The following is a 17,650-nucleotide window of genomic DNA, read 5'->3' as shown; positions in this document are numbered from 1 at the left end:
AGACCTTTCAGGCACAGGCCGCGCTTGCATACACAACAATTGACACAAGTTCTATAGCAAGCCACCGCCGTAGAATAGCGACACGGGAACAAGTCACGAGCCGTGGCCGAGGAAGAGGACGAAGAACAAGAAGAGCCATGGGCCCCCGGAGGAAGAAGCGGGGCGAGCTCTCGCCCCAGGCCGTGTACTACGACCCCCGGTACAAGCGCAGCTTCTACGCGGGTCTGTTGCCGCCGCTGCCGGCCGGTGCCGTCCCTGGACACCAGCCACAGCAGCCGCCAGTTCCGATCCCCAGCGTCGAGCTAGCCCCCACGAGGCGCACCCGCAGGCCTTCAATCCTCGTCACCGGCGGCGACCGAAAAGCGAGGTCCGTATTCGTGTACGCGTGTTTCGAGAGTTGCTCTGATGCGAGGCCCAGAAGACAGTCGGTCAGTGGAAACGCGACGGGATCGGAACTGTACTATTGCGGATAAAGGTCCTCACCTAGCGTGAGTGACCACCGAGGCTGTATACGAAGGTGCGACTCCAGCCGGAGGTCGTGCGGGTCAAAGGCTGCTCAAGAAGTAGCCGCGTCCGGCTTGCAGTTCCGCGCAGTTAGGTTTCCGCCACTTGCAAATAGAGCAGTTACATTTCTCGGTCGTCGCTTGCCGGCCAAGGGGAGTGACATCTTTACTGGCACCCTCAAGGAAGAGGAAAGTGATGCGATCTAGTGTTGCGCAATGGTTTGAATGCGAACTATCGCAATCTGTGCTTCACTAAATCATTTTTTTAGCTTGCTTTATGGTACGTAGTGCTGAGATTTCAGGGCTAGCGGCTACTTTCGTTACTCCTTGAAATGTCCATGAGAATGGTGTTCCTTCGTTCTTGAAGGCGTTTTTCTTGTCGAATCGGACGTTATCATCGCAGCTGATTGCTTTCCCTTTAGTACGGTAGTTTCTCGCGGAAGCTCTTTTGCACCCCCTTTCCAGGCCCGCAGGCTCCGCTTAAATACAAAAGGGACATTCTCGGAAGCACTGACTCTTGGCTGCACATTTTCATTCTCCTCGGCCCGCTTGGGAAACAAACTGCCTTTTCCTTGAGATATGAAGCCCCCTGCGGGGTGCGCAAAAGTTAGCCTGCTACGCAGGAAATTGGTGCGAAACACACGCACGTGAACGTTCCAAGAGTGGTGCCGCGATACGCCACCTCCGTTTGCGTAGTGAAAGGTGCGCGCTTGCGCCTTCCGCTTGTGCTTGTCTCCAACACGAGCTACGCATGCGCGCTGCAAGCTGGTGGTTTGCTTTCAACTAGGGGAGCGCGGGAGAGCGCAGCGAAGGAGATACTAGCATGCGCAGAGCGGTCGTGAGTAAAAGGCGAATTGCCTTTGCGCACGCATGCAAACGCGGAAATTTTCGCTTATACACCGAAGCCGTCGCTGTTTACGCTCGGAAAGTTCCTTACACAGCTACCATTGCAAACCAGATTTTTCGGACCACAAGCCCATGAAAACGGAAGGCGTTATTCTGACGGGCTGGGGAGCACACACCACCCAGTGCATGTACTGCTTGTGTGGTCATGTGATCCAGTTCGGCCTACTCTGGTGGACAGTCTGCTAGGCGCTGTCGTAGGGCAGCAGGGCTGGCGGTTTTATAGGGCAAGAAGCCTCAGGGCATTTAGCTACGCAACATAAATTTCTATAAGGTGTCATTATATGCAGGGACAATCAGCAGCATAGCGAACACAAGGAAGTAGCAATAAAAACACGACTCAAGCAGTGTCGCTTCCTTGCAGTGGCATAACTTGTGTTTTGTTGCGCTCTTAGCCTCATGACGAATCTGAACGAACTCTCCGCAACCCTGAGCTTATATAGCCTTAAGAGCCGCCGCATAAGCAGCCACAACCCAATACATGGCCCTCATGGCAATCATCTCGCCTGCTAAACACTGCGCAGGCGTGAGGACGAAGAAGAGCGCCACATCTCGTGGGACGAAGACGACGCCGACGTCCCCGAGGAAGACCAGCCACGCGGCGGCTCAGGCCGCTTCCGGTGCAGTTTCGTCGCCTGCGTCGCGACAGCGCTGGCGCTGCTGGTGTCGCTTCTGGCCTTTGTCGCTACGCTGCTGACCGCGGGCTCCATCGAAAGAGCATTCCGCGCACGCACAACCGTGTCGGACGACACGTCCAGTATGACTGCTCTCACAGAGGCGATGACCGCGACGGACGATGCACGCCGGGCACACGTCCAGCTCGACAACGGCGCGCCGCCGCCCCCGGCGCTTGCGCACAACGCGAAATTCGATCGAACGCCACGGAACACTTTGCGCACTACGACGAAGGAAGACGACTCGACCGACGAGACGGAGGAGTACGTCAGTACGAAGACCACCACGATGCGAAAACGTGCGCCTCGAACATTCCTCAGTACGCGGCGAGTTGTTCGCCGTGCCTATAAAAGGACAACTCGAATAGGTTGACTTATTTACCGGATGATCTCGGTAGGTGGCTTCTAACAAATAAATCTAGGGAAGTCACGACCATATAGAGTACAGTAACTTCGGCTTTCTCTTTGTAATGTAATCAGGGGCTGTGTCCGAGCGAAAATATAAGTCAATGGTGGTTGCCTCATGGCCTTGTGCCACATGAACTGATGGGCACGTTGGTCACACATGATTTGTAGTACAACAGCATCACGGCACGAGGCCACAGGAAGAGAAGGGAGGAGGCACAGCGCTGTGTCTTGTCCCTTCGCCTCCTGTGGCCTCGTGCCGTGGCGCTGTTGCACTACAAATCATTAAAGCCTTTTGCCCCGTCATAAAAATTTCTGAACATTATTTCATTCAATTCAAATTTACCGGTGGCGTACGTGGCGTACGTGGCACAGGCGACTTACCAGAGCTTACATGTGTGACTAGCGTAAGAATCATACTTGCCATTTGATAGGCGCACGACACTCTGCATAGGGCTCCAACGTCCAAATGGGACCATTGGGGACAGCGTAGTGTTAAGCTCGAGGCTTTTCACGACTACAATGTATCCAGGTTATCGCGCAACGAACGCGCTTTTAACTTCATATAGGAGGAGCTGAAATTCTCTCCCGAAGCATGCCATCGATAGAGATAGATGAAGGCTCATTTTGCGGTACTCTCTTCGTCGTCTGGCTTCGAACGCCGCATGTGAACAGGATAGGTCACTCTGTTTAGGCCTCCCCAACACGGTGCGGCACTCAGCGTCGGTACCTTCTTGAAAGGTCTTCTGGCTTTTTCTCAGCGTTAGCAAATGACCAAAGTGTTAGAACATCGGCTAATCTGTGCGGAAAAGAACCAGCAGAAAAGGACGCGTTCACTAGGAGGAGTAGGCAGGACGATCTGGGAACAACTGAATTTTACTCGCTGAAAATTGTCAAAACAGAGCCGTACGCATTTGCGCGTAAGGGACAACGCCGACAAAAAAAAAATTGATATTGTAGGTGTTGATATTTTGCATGTGACAAACTATTTCCCGTTCCTAAAATTGTATTATCTTGCAGTAAACCAGACCGAGCTGTCGCCGACGCATTCAGTGCCTAACTTCTCGATTTTGCGATGTTTCCAGCATTTCCCATTCTATCTGTTTTTCGTTGCCGTTGGTTCTGATATAGAGGGGGATACAGTCTTAACAATGGTTGCAATGCGCGGCAGTTTGACAGTGTTATCCAGTTGCAACCACTGCTATCGTGCAGCAACCGGATAACGCAGCCAACCTACTTAAACATTGCAACCATTGTAAAGACTGTACCCCCCTCTTCAATAATGTCAGAATCATCGGCCGCGGACACCAAAATGAAACACTAGAAGCATTTAAAATCAAGAAATTAGGTATGAATGCGTCAGCGACAGTTCGGTCAGGTTAACTGCAAGAGAATGCAATCTCATGAACGGGACATTATTTGTCACATGCAAGATATCAGCACCTGCACTATCAAATCTGCGCCCGGCTCTGTTGCAATAATTTTCGCAACAGAGCAGTCCTGTCTACTCCTCTTTGAACTGAACGCGTCCTTTTCTGCTAGTTTTCTTACCATAACCATGCACCAACTGGCCCAACAAGCTACGCCAATGATCGTGTACACAGGTGGTAAGGGTCATGATTAGCACGATTCACGCGCTGGTGCACACGTTGTGTGCGTTCATGCGCTCTCATGCAACGCAAGAACAGCACCCGCAGCAAACGTTGCTTTTTATGGCCTCGAATTGCCCAAGACCAGTAACTAACACAGTCTCAATCTTTTTTTGTTTTGTTCCATACGACGGACATCAAGCTGTGCGAGGAGATATAGTGGACACGTCGGAGAAGTAGGTGCTTCGCTTATTGACTGATCGAATATCGGTCGGGATGTGTCAACCTTCGTCAAGCAGATTTTTCTCCCCCGCGCTCCTGCTAGACATAGGCGTGATTTTACCTTCCGTCTAGACGCGCGTATATAGCGTTTCCCGCGAATGAATCCATAACGAGGAAAAGAAAAGATCCGCGCTGAAGTAGCAGATCCACGCGACGGTCCGTGCCGTTCCGGTCTTCAGGAAATTGAGTTATATGGTTGCACTGCGGCCGCAAACGAGTCACATCGTGGCTCAATGGCACTCCCGCTGCGCCTCTCTATAGACTCTCTATAGACAAACCCAAATAACAGTCTATAGGCAATAAAAATCCTATAGACAGTCTATAGACAATCCATAGATTTATGGCCATACGATTTTAGTAGACTTTTGTCTATAGGCAGTCTATAGACTATGAATAGACAAAAAGCAATATCAGGCAATATATCCTGATAGCCTATGAGAAGTCAGCCTATGAGAAGGCAATATAGCCTATGAGAAGTCTATAGGCTCTCTGTAGACCTTTTTTATAAAGGTGCGCAGTGGAAACTGTGCACTTGCTCCATTCGCCTTAATTCAAAGGATCGCAGAAGCATGCGATACACTTTGTAGGAGTCTTTCAACTTGCTAGTAATTCTAGTAATTCTACGCTGTGAAATAAAAATTATATTTCAATATCGTGCTCATCAGGAGGGGTCACCATTAACCAGAACGCGCGCTAGAGCTTCTTAAACCAGCCATGATGATGCGTTTTTCTGCGGAGAGGTCTGCAAGAGCATCCTTGAGCAGATACAGGTATTTTTCTGTGCTGTGTAGCGCATACTTAGAGACTTTCGTTTTCGAATTTTATTTAGTTTTCGAAATTCGGCTATTAGAAATCGGACGCTACTTTTTTCTAGCTCAAATTCGGATACAAAACGGGTCATCCATGAAAAAGTTCCATCATTTGGCTTTTTTCGGGTTACTTTCTCCACGAAAAATTGTTTTGAAACTTCTTTTGATGCACAGCATTAAATCCAGCAGTTTTTCCACATTATTGTCATAAAAAATCTAGTGATGGCGGATTTTACGGATTTCACCAAGAAACTGCTATATGGAGCACTTCCGTGTCTTATCTAGACCTACTTACATTTATTCTCTGAGAGATCATTGGATGAACATCATAGTCGCTATTTCAAACGATTTCCTGCTCCAAAGCTGAACTACATAAGCGTTAGTACTGCTAATAGAATGATGCCAGTAAGACATCCGGTAAGTTATTATATTCCGGTCCTTTGCTCCAAGTCGAATTTACTGAACTTCGCCTTATAGTAGGCGGCGCTATAGATAAGCGTTAAAATGTTTAAATTCATCAAGCGTTAAATGAAAACATGACTAAATTAAATACAAAACATAAAGCTAGTTCGTGTAAGATTCCTCCAGCTTTGTGCACTGGGAGACTACATTTCCTGGAAGGCGTCTCCTCGCGTAGAAATCGAGTTCAACCACATTCTCAGGAAATCTTCAGGGATAAAAGAATCGGGTGAAAGCGGTTGGTACCTGAACATGAACGACCCTGCTTACCGGCAATCAAGGGGCTTAATATATCTTACAGCTCGTTCTCTGAAAAGTTGACAGTTTCGTCAAGCTTGCATATTATTGGCAGGATCACTGTCGGTGGAGTCGTGTCCGAAATTGACTGAGCAAACAAGGATTTGGGCCATATAGAATGGGCCTAAAATCATAGGCTCCGCTCGCAGTTTGGAAAACAACTGAGGCATCTGTATCTTACTCACGTAGAACTTTTTATTTTTGTTCATGCCTAGGCCTCTTTATTCGCAACAGTTAGCGACGAATAACCGACGACGCCGGACGCGGAGTAGCTGTCAGTGCATCCGATGTCAGTGTAAAGGCCAGCGAGGTGAACGCCGCAGGTGTAAATGTAGCTAGTTGAGCCATACACAGCACTTCTGGCCCCTAGGGCAAGAACCACTTTCATTTTGCAGTTCTTTGCAGGACCGGTCCAGTGGGTTGCACTCGCCACCCTTGCTCTTGCAGCCAGTCAGTTTCGCTATGAGGTAGGGAAAAGAAGAGAACAAAATTATACAACATTGCGAAGAAAGTTTTGCCCAACTTAAAGCAAGGTACGACTGAGCTAAACATCTGTGAGCGACAGCGACGAAATTCCGTCCAGCCGGTGGTCTAGAACTAAGCAGGACGTAGCTACCAAGAACAAATATTTTCATGGTCAGCATCACTGGCAAGATTAACGGGCTCGAAAAACAAGGACGCTAGTGAGAATACTAAAGAATTCTGTGTTTTTTTTTTTTTTAGCAGAATACATGAAAGGGTAAGAAAAGCGAAACACTATAGTCCGATACAACTCAAGTACGAAGCGGCAAACAACCGTCAAAGGATGCCCTCCAGCCATTCACGTCGGCCGTTTGTCATGACGCCGTGGTTGATCTCATAACCTGACATCCCAGGTAGCTGGAAGGTGCATCCGTGAAATAGTATTAACCGAGACATCATGAAAACCGGTCGGCGTCAGTGGATGGAGTGCCTCCTTTGACAGATGGTTTCCGCTTCTTGCTTGAGTTGCATTTGACCGTAGTCATACACGAAAAATTATTAAGGGGTAACTATATATTCAGCAGGAAAGAAGTTCATGTTTTAGCCACTCAGCAGTCCTACTGACAAGTAAGCAAATCCAGTATTCGCGTGATGAAACACCTGAGCCATCTCACCCTGCCACGAGCAAGCGCCAGCAGTACGCTTCCACATGAGAGGGTGTTTGCTTTCTGTTGTTGCTTTTAGGTGCAACTGCCGCTGTCACTCCTCACCTCGGGAAAACCAATAAATGTAGAAGACCTTCACGCTCATACTGTGTTTGCTTTTATCAACAAGAGCTAGTCGCAGCAAAACACTTGGTCAAAGGTCTATGAAATTCAGAGAATAGGAACCTTGTTGTAGCCCGGTCTACAGTTCGAATATTTTTGCGCAATCATAATGCCTGTCAAATAAGTCGACATAGAAAAGAGTAAATCTTTAATAGCACAACGCGTGATACTCGGCATGCTTATAATCCATCGCTCTGCATGTTCTTGAGATACTTACAGAGGAAGCGTAAGAGGATGCTTCAAACGACTGTTGAGAGAAGCATGTTCTGTAGTAAGCTGGGTGCATCTCTAGTTTTGTTATTCTTCTATTCCGATCTCCTCTAATAAGCTGAATAGTTCCCTCGCACGCTGCGTCCAGAGCAGAAAGTCACCGATGTTTAGAGACCACAGCTGATTATCTCTGCTGGTCAAGACGAAAAGGTCGCAGCTGAAGTCACTTTTGAACACTCTGAAGAAAGCTTGGTGGCAGCGTTCAAAAGCCTTAAGTGACGAATTTCTGTAAAGAACGCCAGGTCGTCTAAATAATCAAATGCCTCCACTACGCTATCCTTCAGGGCCTGAAACCCTACAGTGTATAATTTTTTCTCTGCCAGCTAGGCCACAGTTAAAGATGCGGAGAAAAGCATTCGCAACGCGGTCTACCTAATGCACTTACAGAAATCGCAGCAGACTGTCGAGCAGCCTCCGTAGTTCACCCGGGCCTCCTTAGGACAGTCGGACTCCGGCAGGCAGCCGTAGCCATTGGAAACGCAGTCGTTGGCCTGGCTGCATGCTAGATGGGAATAAGCAAATAAAAAGAGCTCAGGGTCAGCAAGTTCCAATTCGTTGCTTATACGCCCAGGTCACAATAAGGTAAAGTGCTTTACGGTGTAGAATCAGTGCAGTAGTAATTAGAATCGACTGAGAAGGCAGCTTGTAATAAAATGGAGGCAAATAAGAAAAAAAAAAGACAGGGTGGTTAGCCACGCACTTAGCCGATTGTCTTTTGTATGCATGGAAAAGGGTTGGGTACTTAGATGGGCACGCAGTTGACCATGGCTAAGCTTAATGGCTTCTGAAAACGACTGGAATCATGATGCTAAGCTGTAGCTGTGTCGTGTTCGTTGGTTCACTCGGGGCACCAAAAAGGCTGCACACAGGCGCTTGGCAGCAATGCCGCATCACGAGCTTGGTACGACATGACACCGCCAGTGACTTTTCGGCTGTGGTCGTACCGTAAAGTTACAGGCATATCTACGCCTCCCTCTATCTCCTTTGTTCCCGTTCTTCTTGCTCCCCTGTTCCAGTCCCCTGTGCTCAACCCAGTTCCAGACGATGCATCTAGGTCGCGAAAAAGTTTAATTTCGCTCTTTTATGCGAAGCATACTACTTTAGCTACCACTGCAGCCCTTCACCGTGGTTATGCGCCTCCAAATCACGTGATACATGACGTCACACCACGTGACACGATGACGTCACGACAGTAGAGAAACGGGGGCCCACCTCGCGCCGTCGCTGTGGTTGTGCGCCTCCAAACTACGTGACACGATGATGCCACACCACGTGACACAATGACGTCACGACAGTGGAGAAACGGGGGCCCACCCTCGCCGTCGCTGTGGTTGTGCGCCTCCAAATTACGCGATACGATGATGCTTCGCATTCTCCAGGCTTAACCAAGTTAAGCCTCAGCCTTTTTTTTTACCATTTAAGCCTGCGATGCGTAAAACATGCGCAAGCAAATGGCCTTCAATCTAAATGGAACACGCGGCTGCAGTGGCGTTAGCGCAATCGGAAATCGGAAGACCTCGTGAGGCACAGGCGTACAGCAGTGATAAGGTCTCAAGTTCGCCGCTACGGCTCTCATTTACTGTAAGTGCCTTGTCGATGCACTCCTATCACAGCACTGTCACGCTTGATGGCTCGCTTTCGAAACCCAGGATGTCCTTCCTGTGCGACGGCGCTCACGAGCGACACACTGCGTGCGAATGAAAGATAGCGAAGCGGCCAGCAAATGGCTGGAGAGGAAAATGGTAAAACAGATCTTTTTGCCTGGCTCTTTCCTGCGCACAACTCTTTACACGGAAGCCTACAGCAACTGTCGGTGTCCTACTAGCGGATGTCTGTTCTGCTGCTTAACCAGCTGTCGGTTATTTCGGAGAAGTGCTCTGCTTTTTAGAGTGCCTCAGCAGATACAGCTGTATGCACAGGGACGTAGCGATGCGCAGCAGCGTTTTGAACTTGCAACTACATGGCATGCCCAGTCGAACCAGACACCAAGCTCAGCCTTTTACTGCGATGGCTGGATTGGCATCTATTGACACGGCGCTCACCTTCGCGCTACAGCATTGCACCCAGTGAAGTAAAGAGTTGGAATAATGTAAAGAGTGTAAAGAATTGATTAAAAAGCAAAGTGTTGACTGTTCCGGCATCTGCTGCTATGCTGGACCCGGCTACCGTTACTGTTTAGATGAACAACGACAAACGTACACGTTGTTCCAGAGGGAACACGGGGTGGCATGGTGGCGATCTTCAGAGCACGAGTGTGTCCTGATGGCTGCACTGGCAAACAACGCGGCAGACGACGCGAAACACTGCTTCCAGATCTCCCTGCGCCAGCGTCATTTTGATTCGCCCTCTTGTGTTCCCTCTAAGTGTGAAACAAAGTGTATGCGTCTTCAAGGAACTAATTTTGCGCCAGCTGCTTTGGAGGTTTCGCTTCGGAGGGTCCGACCTGAGGTTGCCTTAACTCGGGCATTAACTAGGAAGTGGGTCCGATCCCTGAGTGTATTTCTTTGCTCTAAGTATTCTGTGTGTCCTTGCCGAAATGCCGAAGCGGACATCCAGCGCCATCTGTGGATCTTCCCTGCACTGAGACCAACTATAATTTGGCGCCTGGCAGTCATGGGTCGCAAAGTGGACTGCGCTAGCAGCGCAGCATCCTGCGCTGCTTGGACCCAGGGGCCTCATCATTACTCCCTTCCATTTTATTCGCTGAGCAAAGCTTTACCCATGCACATAGTTCATCCTTTCTACGCCCCGAGGCAAAAATCACCGCTGAAAAAAAAAAAAAAATTCTAAGACGCTAACCATCGACAGTGTCCTTCAAGAAGTATTTCGTCAGCTTGTGCAATACGATCCCGTCAGTTGCCGGTGAAAGAATAAAACAAAAAAATCACCCCTATTATTATGCTAGGTGTTGCGGTTAAGTAACGCAAAGTCGTGCCTATGTTTAGCTTGTCCCTCACGCCCCGTTGTAAACAGAGCCGAGCGCGAGCAAGCGACCATGCAGGCACGGACGAGGAAAAAGCTAGACGACGGGCGGCGGCTCGAAAGTGGCTTGTCAGTTGGCTTTATATATTCTTTTTTTTTTCTTGTGTTCGCTCAGTGGTGGTGACGGCAGAAAGCGGGTCACACGGTCGGGCCCCCCCAGAGAGAAAGGACGAAGGTGCTGGCGAGTTGGCTGCAAAGCAAGCGGTGCTGCCGCATGTGAACGCGCGCTGCGAGGTGGATTGCGTAATATAGGTTTGCGGCAGCTTCTTTTCTAAGCTCGAAAAGGACGGAGCTCATTCGCAAGGCGAGCGCATCGGATCTTGTCCTTCCAGTTATTTTCCACTGTTTGCTATGAGTCAACAGCACGTCAGAAATTTTTCGCTACGCTGTATGTTTGCCTTGTGTGAACTACTCGTTCAGTACGCTGTTTCCACTAGTAGGGAACAGTGGTACTACTGCTTTGGTAACGCCCTCATGGCACAGTTTCAAATTTCCTTTCTCGCGATTCTGGCCAACGTGGCAGTGACAGAGGCGAATCTTTACCCTCTAATCAACACATCGCGAATGATTGGCCGAGAGACCAACCACCAAGAGTTCACCTCACAGTCTGCATGCTACCATTTCACGGCCGCAGCGACGGCATGCCGTCGTTGTGTAGGCTTTTTTCCTCCAAGAAACGAAAAACAGGGACGAATCCGAAATCAAAAATACACGCGGCAAACTGTTTTGCATTCCCCCGTGTTGAGTTTGCATATTTTTTTTATTTTTTTTTAGCTGGGTGGAAGAGCCGACCTGCCTGCCACGAAGTGATCATAAAAAGCATTCCCTGGAACACTTTTCGGTCTAGTTAGACCTTCAGAGCAACACTGCTGCGGTTCCCGGCTCCCCGGTTATGGCTGCCCTTCTCTTTTTTGCGTCTTTTTGTTCCCTGCCATGTGCTTCCTGACATGCGTTTCCTGCTTTGCCGTAAGCTTCTCTGCAGTTCATCAACCGAGGTTCGGCAGCACACTTCGGTTACATTGCTGCAGGGTGCTTGCCTATAGTAGTGAGTCTACATCTCTTGAATCTATTTGCATACATTCGCACTGCCTGCACGAAAAGTACCGAGGAAAACGGCAGGAAAAAGTTATACTAAAGTGCGTCAAGTACCGCAGTCACACGGGTACGATGTCGCCATCGCGACTCCAATCCACGGTGAACGCGTGCGCTTTACTTCTGCGGCCTACGCCCCCAACTTGACACGCATGCTCCGCCTGCGTTGGCTGGCTTTGACACGAAGGCAGTGGAAAAGCAATGAAGATCGTCGCGGACTTGAGGCCTTCAAACCCTTGGGAACTGCTCACGCGCGCCGCTCGGGCTGCCTTCGTAATCTTGGCATGCTCACCGAATGCGCTGTTCACGGCATTATTATTCCTTACGTGATTAAGCCTCGTGAAAAGTTATCTACAGTTATGTATGAGGCGCGCGTTTGTGGAGTGCTATGAGCGCTTAACATTACGCAGCGACCGAAATGTGGCCGCTGAGGCCGGGAATTTTGCCTGCATAATGCATGCAGCCCGAGACACTGTGGCGGGTCAAGCCTCATGGATATCCCTCACCATTTACGGCTAAAAAAAAAAAAAAGAAAGGCCCGTCTCAATCAGTTTGAAAGCTACCAGGCAAGGTTTGACTGCAGCTGCGCTCGATGTGAACTGCAGCAGCTTCACTGCACACAGCACTATTGACCAAGCCTGCAGTTTTCCATCGACCTACAAAGCATATGCCTCTTCTGTAGTACGATTTGACGTGAGCTCGGTAATAGTTGTATTTACTTCGACTCTCTTGGTGCTTATGGAATCACTGCGGCTCCTTTAGCGAAAAATAAAAAAAAAGGAAATTATGCTGGATCTGGTACGCGCCTCTGCACGGTGTTGCTGCAGCAGGTTGACTGTCGGATCTGACGGCCTACGAAAACAGGCCGTACACAACTCACCTAGAACCAGCAGAAAGCAGATGGCGACGACGGGGGTTGTGGACACCATGGCGGATGAGAGTCTGCTGCTTGTTCGTTTGCTCCAAGCGGCGCGTCTGATGCCCGTCAGGCTTGCGCGGGGCGTTTTTATTCCCCTTGCTTCACGGGACGTGGTGCTGCTGCTGCTGCGCGACCACGTGCTCTCGGATTCGTAGGCGAGAGAAAGTTGTTTTGTTTTCGCACGTGGCGGGCCGCACTTGGAAAGGAAAAAACGCCGCCGCGACGGCCTCCGTGGGCCTCCTCTGGCTTCCCCTTCCCTCCCTTTCTCCTGCCCCCACTTCTTCCGGCCGCTGCGGCAGCTGCCTCCGTGATGTAAGCGTGCCCTTCAATACGGCAGCGGATTCGAGAGCTGGGTTGCCAGCAGGGAACGCAAGTGAACCGTGACGCGCGTGGCCATCTAGAAATGAACGATGCGCTTTCATATAGTGAGAGCGATGCGTCGCGTGTTCGAGCAAATGAGCGAATCCCGTAGGCAGTGTATACGGCCTCCAGATGTAACTGGCGCTTGCTGCAACCGGAGAAACCCTCTGCTGCTTAGCCTGCCAGCTCTGGGTGGCAGGAAAGGCGAGAGAAGCTGTTTATACGACATTATTTTTTGTCAGTTTAACCAGGTCGTCGTGTAGCGGCGGCGGAAGTGTGTACGTGCGACAACGTGTACTGCTCGAGATGGTGAGGATGCTGCCCGTGTATGATCGAGGGTGCGCTTACAGAATGGAGGCCATGACCAGCGGAAGTTTTTATGGCCGTATTTCGGTTGGGGACAACTACTGTCATGTCATAGAGGCGTTGTTTCAAACGTGTCGCTTCGTTCCCGCGAAGGAAGGTGCGTGTGAAGTCTGGCAGTACCTTCGTTGTAAACTGCCGTAGCGAAGTTGCCCGCCTATGTGTAGTGGGAACACCGTCAACATCGAGCATACGCGTTTACGTGACCACCCCGTGCGCAAAATTCGTGCCACGCGCCTCACGATAACTTCATCGTCATCAGGTTTAGTGCGCGCTCGCTACAAGCAGCCGCCGAACGCCTCGGAACGCCACTAAAGGAAAATAAAATATCCTGAAATGACTGGATGGCGCGGCATCCCGCTCACCCGCACTGTAGCAGATGCAGCCGCCATCTGCTTTGCGGAAGGGGCATGGACACTGCCGATGCGGATAGACGCTGCACGTATGCGGAAGGCCAGAACCACGAGTGTGCGGCGGGTCGAACATAGGACGAATGCTCCTGAGACGCTGCCTGCAAATGTGTTGCACGACAAAACACTCAAGTCCGAGCTGACATATTCTTCGCACCATAAAGCACTCATCAGTTGTAATCCCCCTAAAGGAGAAACACAATTGTCGTTGATTCATTCATGGTCACAGCATTCAATGCAAAGGCAGCAATCTCAAAAGCATTATGAGGATAAGCCAGTGCTGATCATGCCCCTTACCACAGAGGTAATCGTCCCTTAAGTTCTTTTGTCTTTTGAATAATTTCTTGAAAGCTGTCCTCCGTAAACGCCCCGCAGATCTCGCACGATTCCCACGAAGTAGTTCACGGCCCAGTAGGAAGTGATAGCGAACACTTTTCGGCTGAACTGACGTGGTATAATTGATGCCAATCTCTTTTCTGCACAGTTCATCGGCTAATTCCGAGAGGATCGAACATATATAACCTTCAGCTATGAGGCACGCGAAAATTTAGAGAGGCCACTTAAGTTTACTTCACGTGCACCGAAATCTCTTTAACCACAGGGTTTCGCATTTCGCCTGCAACCGGCCTGGCACAGGTTTCAAATCTCGCGAATGCGCGGTCGAAGGCACACTGCCATAGCCACTGCGCCACTATGGAGAGCAAGCTTTTTTTCGAGGCTTCCGCGTTTCACAAACTTTCACAGCCGACGGCAACCCTTTTGTTGATTTCTGGTCTCCCGGCCTTCACACTAGGCGCATGATATACCGGGAACTACTGCGGGAAGTACGCGGCAAGAAATAGACCAGCAAGACCACCCAGGAACGCCGATAACGTTTGTATAATCGAACGAAGTGCGCCTTTCAAATCAAATGAAATGAAATCAAGAACAATCTTTATTTTGAAAGTACAAGTGAACATACAAAATATTTGACCTCAAAGCCGTGTAGCTGTAAACGGTCCATGGAAAAATAGATTTCATCAGACCGCTGTAATGAGAACAAGCGAGTAAACAAAAACCGTTCGGAAGAACACAAGTGAAGGAACAACTTAATAATAGCCGTGATTTACAAACAAAAACAATGAATCGTATCAAAACAGAATCGCATTGCACATCAAAGACGACCAGAAAAAAAAAGGGGGTGGGGGGGGGGGGGGGGGGGGGGGTTCAGCTAAGGTGATTCCACTTTAGACAAACCGGTACACGTGCATACACCTGTTGACATTGCAACCCGTCGGTGCGCGCTTTTATGGGGGTCGAAACGGTTATCGGTCTCCACGCTGGCAGGAAGCGCGCGTTTTCCGACTGCGAGGCTGAATTAAAGGCCTCTCCTGGTTCGCTTTAACCGACTTGTGCTGTTGCTGTCGTTCGTTGTACCTGAGACGTAGTGTCTTTGCTCAATACGTATTTTACGTTAGCACCACCCTCGTTTGTAATAAGCGAGCGTTTGTTATAACTGCGCCCGCTGGTTGCGGGCTCGACTGTATATTGAAAAAGTGACGTAGCGGCGGTAGATGTGGATTTGGCTGAAGCTAAACCATAGTGCTCAGCACAAATTACGTTATTTAGAACAGAAACTTGTTCAATGTCGGCGCTACCAATTTTTGAAAGGTGTATTAATTACACTTAGCGCAGAGAAATGGATCTGTAACTCCGGAGTCATTGGTCGCTCCAGAATTCTGGACAGGCGCAACCTTCACAATCTTCAAGCTTCATTGATACTTGCAATTAGGTATTTCGTGGTTAAATGTGTTGCATAAAGCGACGCACAGAATGTCAACATTGTCTCTTAATATATTGGTGGGTATTCCGTCGCAACTAGAAGCTTTGCTTTCTTGCATGCTTTTATTTACTGACCTCATTCCTTCTCGGTTTTCTCCTCTATTGTAGGTTGCTGTGGTGTGTTCACACAGGCCTTGCTGGAGGGAATTCGCTCTGCGATCAGTAAAATAATTATTCAACTTGTTAGCTAATTCCTCTCAGATAATTTCAGCAACGATATATTAATTTTTTTCTCTTCCCCCTTCTTTCTTCCATAGAGGAGCATAAGGCATTCAGCGCAGAAAACACACGCTCAGCGAAAATGCAGAACGAGTGGTTTACATTGTATATATAGTGTTTTTTATTGAACATCTATATTCCGGTTAACAAATACACAAAAACGGTGGACACGTCAACCACGCCGCGAGAGAACGGAGGAAGGAGGCGTGAAAAAAGACAAAGAGGTGCCGTGCCAGAAAGTTCCGAAATAATTTCTACCACCTCGGCACCTACATCGCACAGCACACGGGCTTGCGTTTCGCCTTTGTGGTTGTGCGAGTCTGCTTTCTTCAAGACTTTTGTCATGTGTAGCTTCTGTCATCCAGCTTTTGTCACAGCTCTTGTCCATTAAGACCTAGGTACTAATTACGTCTAGTATATATTCAGGAGTAGATTGTTCGATGGCGTCAGTCATTTTGATCCCAAGATTTCCACATTCAGTTTCTATGTCGTCATATCACACGCCTTCAAAATCGATGCACTGAAGAAAAGAGTGTAATATGTGAGCGCAATAGACTTGAGTTGTATGTTCTCGAGCTTGTTTAGAAGGTAAACGAAAAAGATCTTATCGCTTTTGACGTCGCATGGAACAAGCGAACTCTGATACGGAAATGACTTCCTCACGTGCTGCAGAAATGTTCAAGTTGTAAATAGCTCATTCAGGGTTGTCTGTTCTTTGACTAATATGGACTTGTAAGCAGCCGGATCAAGTCGCGGAATACGTCAAACCTTCAGCAATATTAATGTGATTGAATGCACTACCAAGCACTTATTCCGAAACTTTATCTTTGGAGGTCTGCCTTTTTGTTATGCACCCCACAGTCGCCGGACACACATGTTGGTAGATATCTTGAAGGTGGCAATAGACGAGGGCAGCAGCCAAACATACGGTGAACTTGCCATACGCTGCCAGATTAACGATTAACCCATCAGACTGCGCCTGTAATGCATCGGGAAGGCGTTCGAGTTGAGCAAGTGGATACCCCCTCAACCCCCCCCCCCCCCCCCCCTTTCCCCCCGTACCGTACTGTCGGATGCCAACACGCAACGACGAGTGACGACAGCCTATTCGTGGCAGCTCTTCCGGCACTGCAAGGTATCCATATTTGATTGTTCGAGCGCTCACCAGTGACGAGATATGTGTTCGGTATGAACACATATCCAAGCCTAGCCAAGCCTGCCTGACATTGGCTGTCAACCCCGAGGCCCTGTGCTTCACACCAGGAGACCTCCTCTACACAAACGCAAGAGCACCGTTTCTACTCGCCGCTGCTCGAGCTATGACCGCAGTGAAGGTGCAACACGTGTGTATTAATCGTGCTCAATATGCCAACGCACACCCCAAGCGCGTTTCCAACACCCGAAGCAGATCCCTGTCAGTGTTCGTTTTGCTCATTTAACTTCAATAACGGTAAGAATTTTTTTTTTGTTTTAACAATGGCACAAAGGTTCGCAGGGATAGAGCATAAAAAGCGGGATTATGGCCTGCGAAACATTACCGCAGACACCAGTAGATAAGAATGTTCGCTTTCTATCGCTTTACATCTATCAGTGGGGTAATTGGCGTTGACATCATAGTATGTCATAGCGCAAAGCTCCCATGTTCACTTGCTGGCTCGTGAGAGTTCAACAGGCCAGCCGAGTAGTTAATGCGCTCGAGTATGTACGTACTCTATGTGGTCATGTGAACATGCTCTGCTTGGTCCATTTTGAGCCTTGGTGGGTGGTGCTCTGAAATGAAGAGGGATCCGCGTAAGAGCTCTCGCTCTCATCTGTAACTCTGGGAAGGGCGAAAAGTTTGCCTGTTTTCCCGCTGCAGCCTTTTCTCCGCTCGATGCCGTCGTCTTGGCACCAGCTGATTGCCCGATTCCGCGCACCGAGCCAATACAAACAACGCGAAGCAGTCCTTATCTAGTCAGCGAGAGTGTTAGAGCTTTCAGCTGCTGGCTGCCCTCTCCATTTCGA

General features: G+C 49.2%; 2 protein-coding genes across 2 annotated transcripts; one reads left to right on the top strand and one right to left on the bottom strand.

Annotated features, from left to right (window-relative positions):
* The first annotated feature begins 137 nt into the window (after window positions 1-137).
* Window positions 138-2,453, top strand: LOC149340366 (uncharacterized). The gene is made up of 2 exons (XM_089551108.1): window positions 138-367; window positions 1,931-2,453. Exons 1-2 carry the CDS (start codon window positions 138-140, stop codon window positions 2,451-2,453), a joined length of 753 nt encoding a protein of 250 aa, XP_089407234.1.
* Window positions 2,454-6,094: 3,641 nt separating this feature from the next.
* Window positions 6,095-12,634, bottom strand: LOC149340365 (carboxypeptidase inhibitor-like). Its single transcript, XM_089549139.1, has 3 exons — window positions 12,435-12,634; window positions 7,866-7,982; window positions 6,095-6,381 (listed from the first exon to the last, which is right to left on the bottom strand). Exons 1-3 carry the CDS (start codon window positions 12,481-12,483, stop codon window positions 6,257-6,259), a joined length of 291 nt encoding a protein of 96 aa, XP_089405265.1. The 5' UTR covers window positions 12,484-12,634; the 3' UTR covers window positions 6,095-6,256.
* Between the last annotated feature and the right edge of the window lie 5,016 nt (window positions 12,635-17,650).

The sequence above is a fragment of the Amblyomma mixtum genome, chromosome 6 (genome assembly GCF_055824585.1).
Source record: "Amblyomma mixtum isolate Tamu chromosome 6, ASM5582458v1, whole genome shotgun sequence".
NCBI classification, from domain to species: Eukaryota; Metazoa; Arthropoda; class Arachnida; order Ixodida; family Ixodidae; genus Amblyomma; species Amblyomma mixtum.
This window is presented reverse-complemented; position numbering and strand designations above follow the sequence as displayed.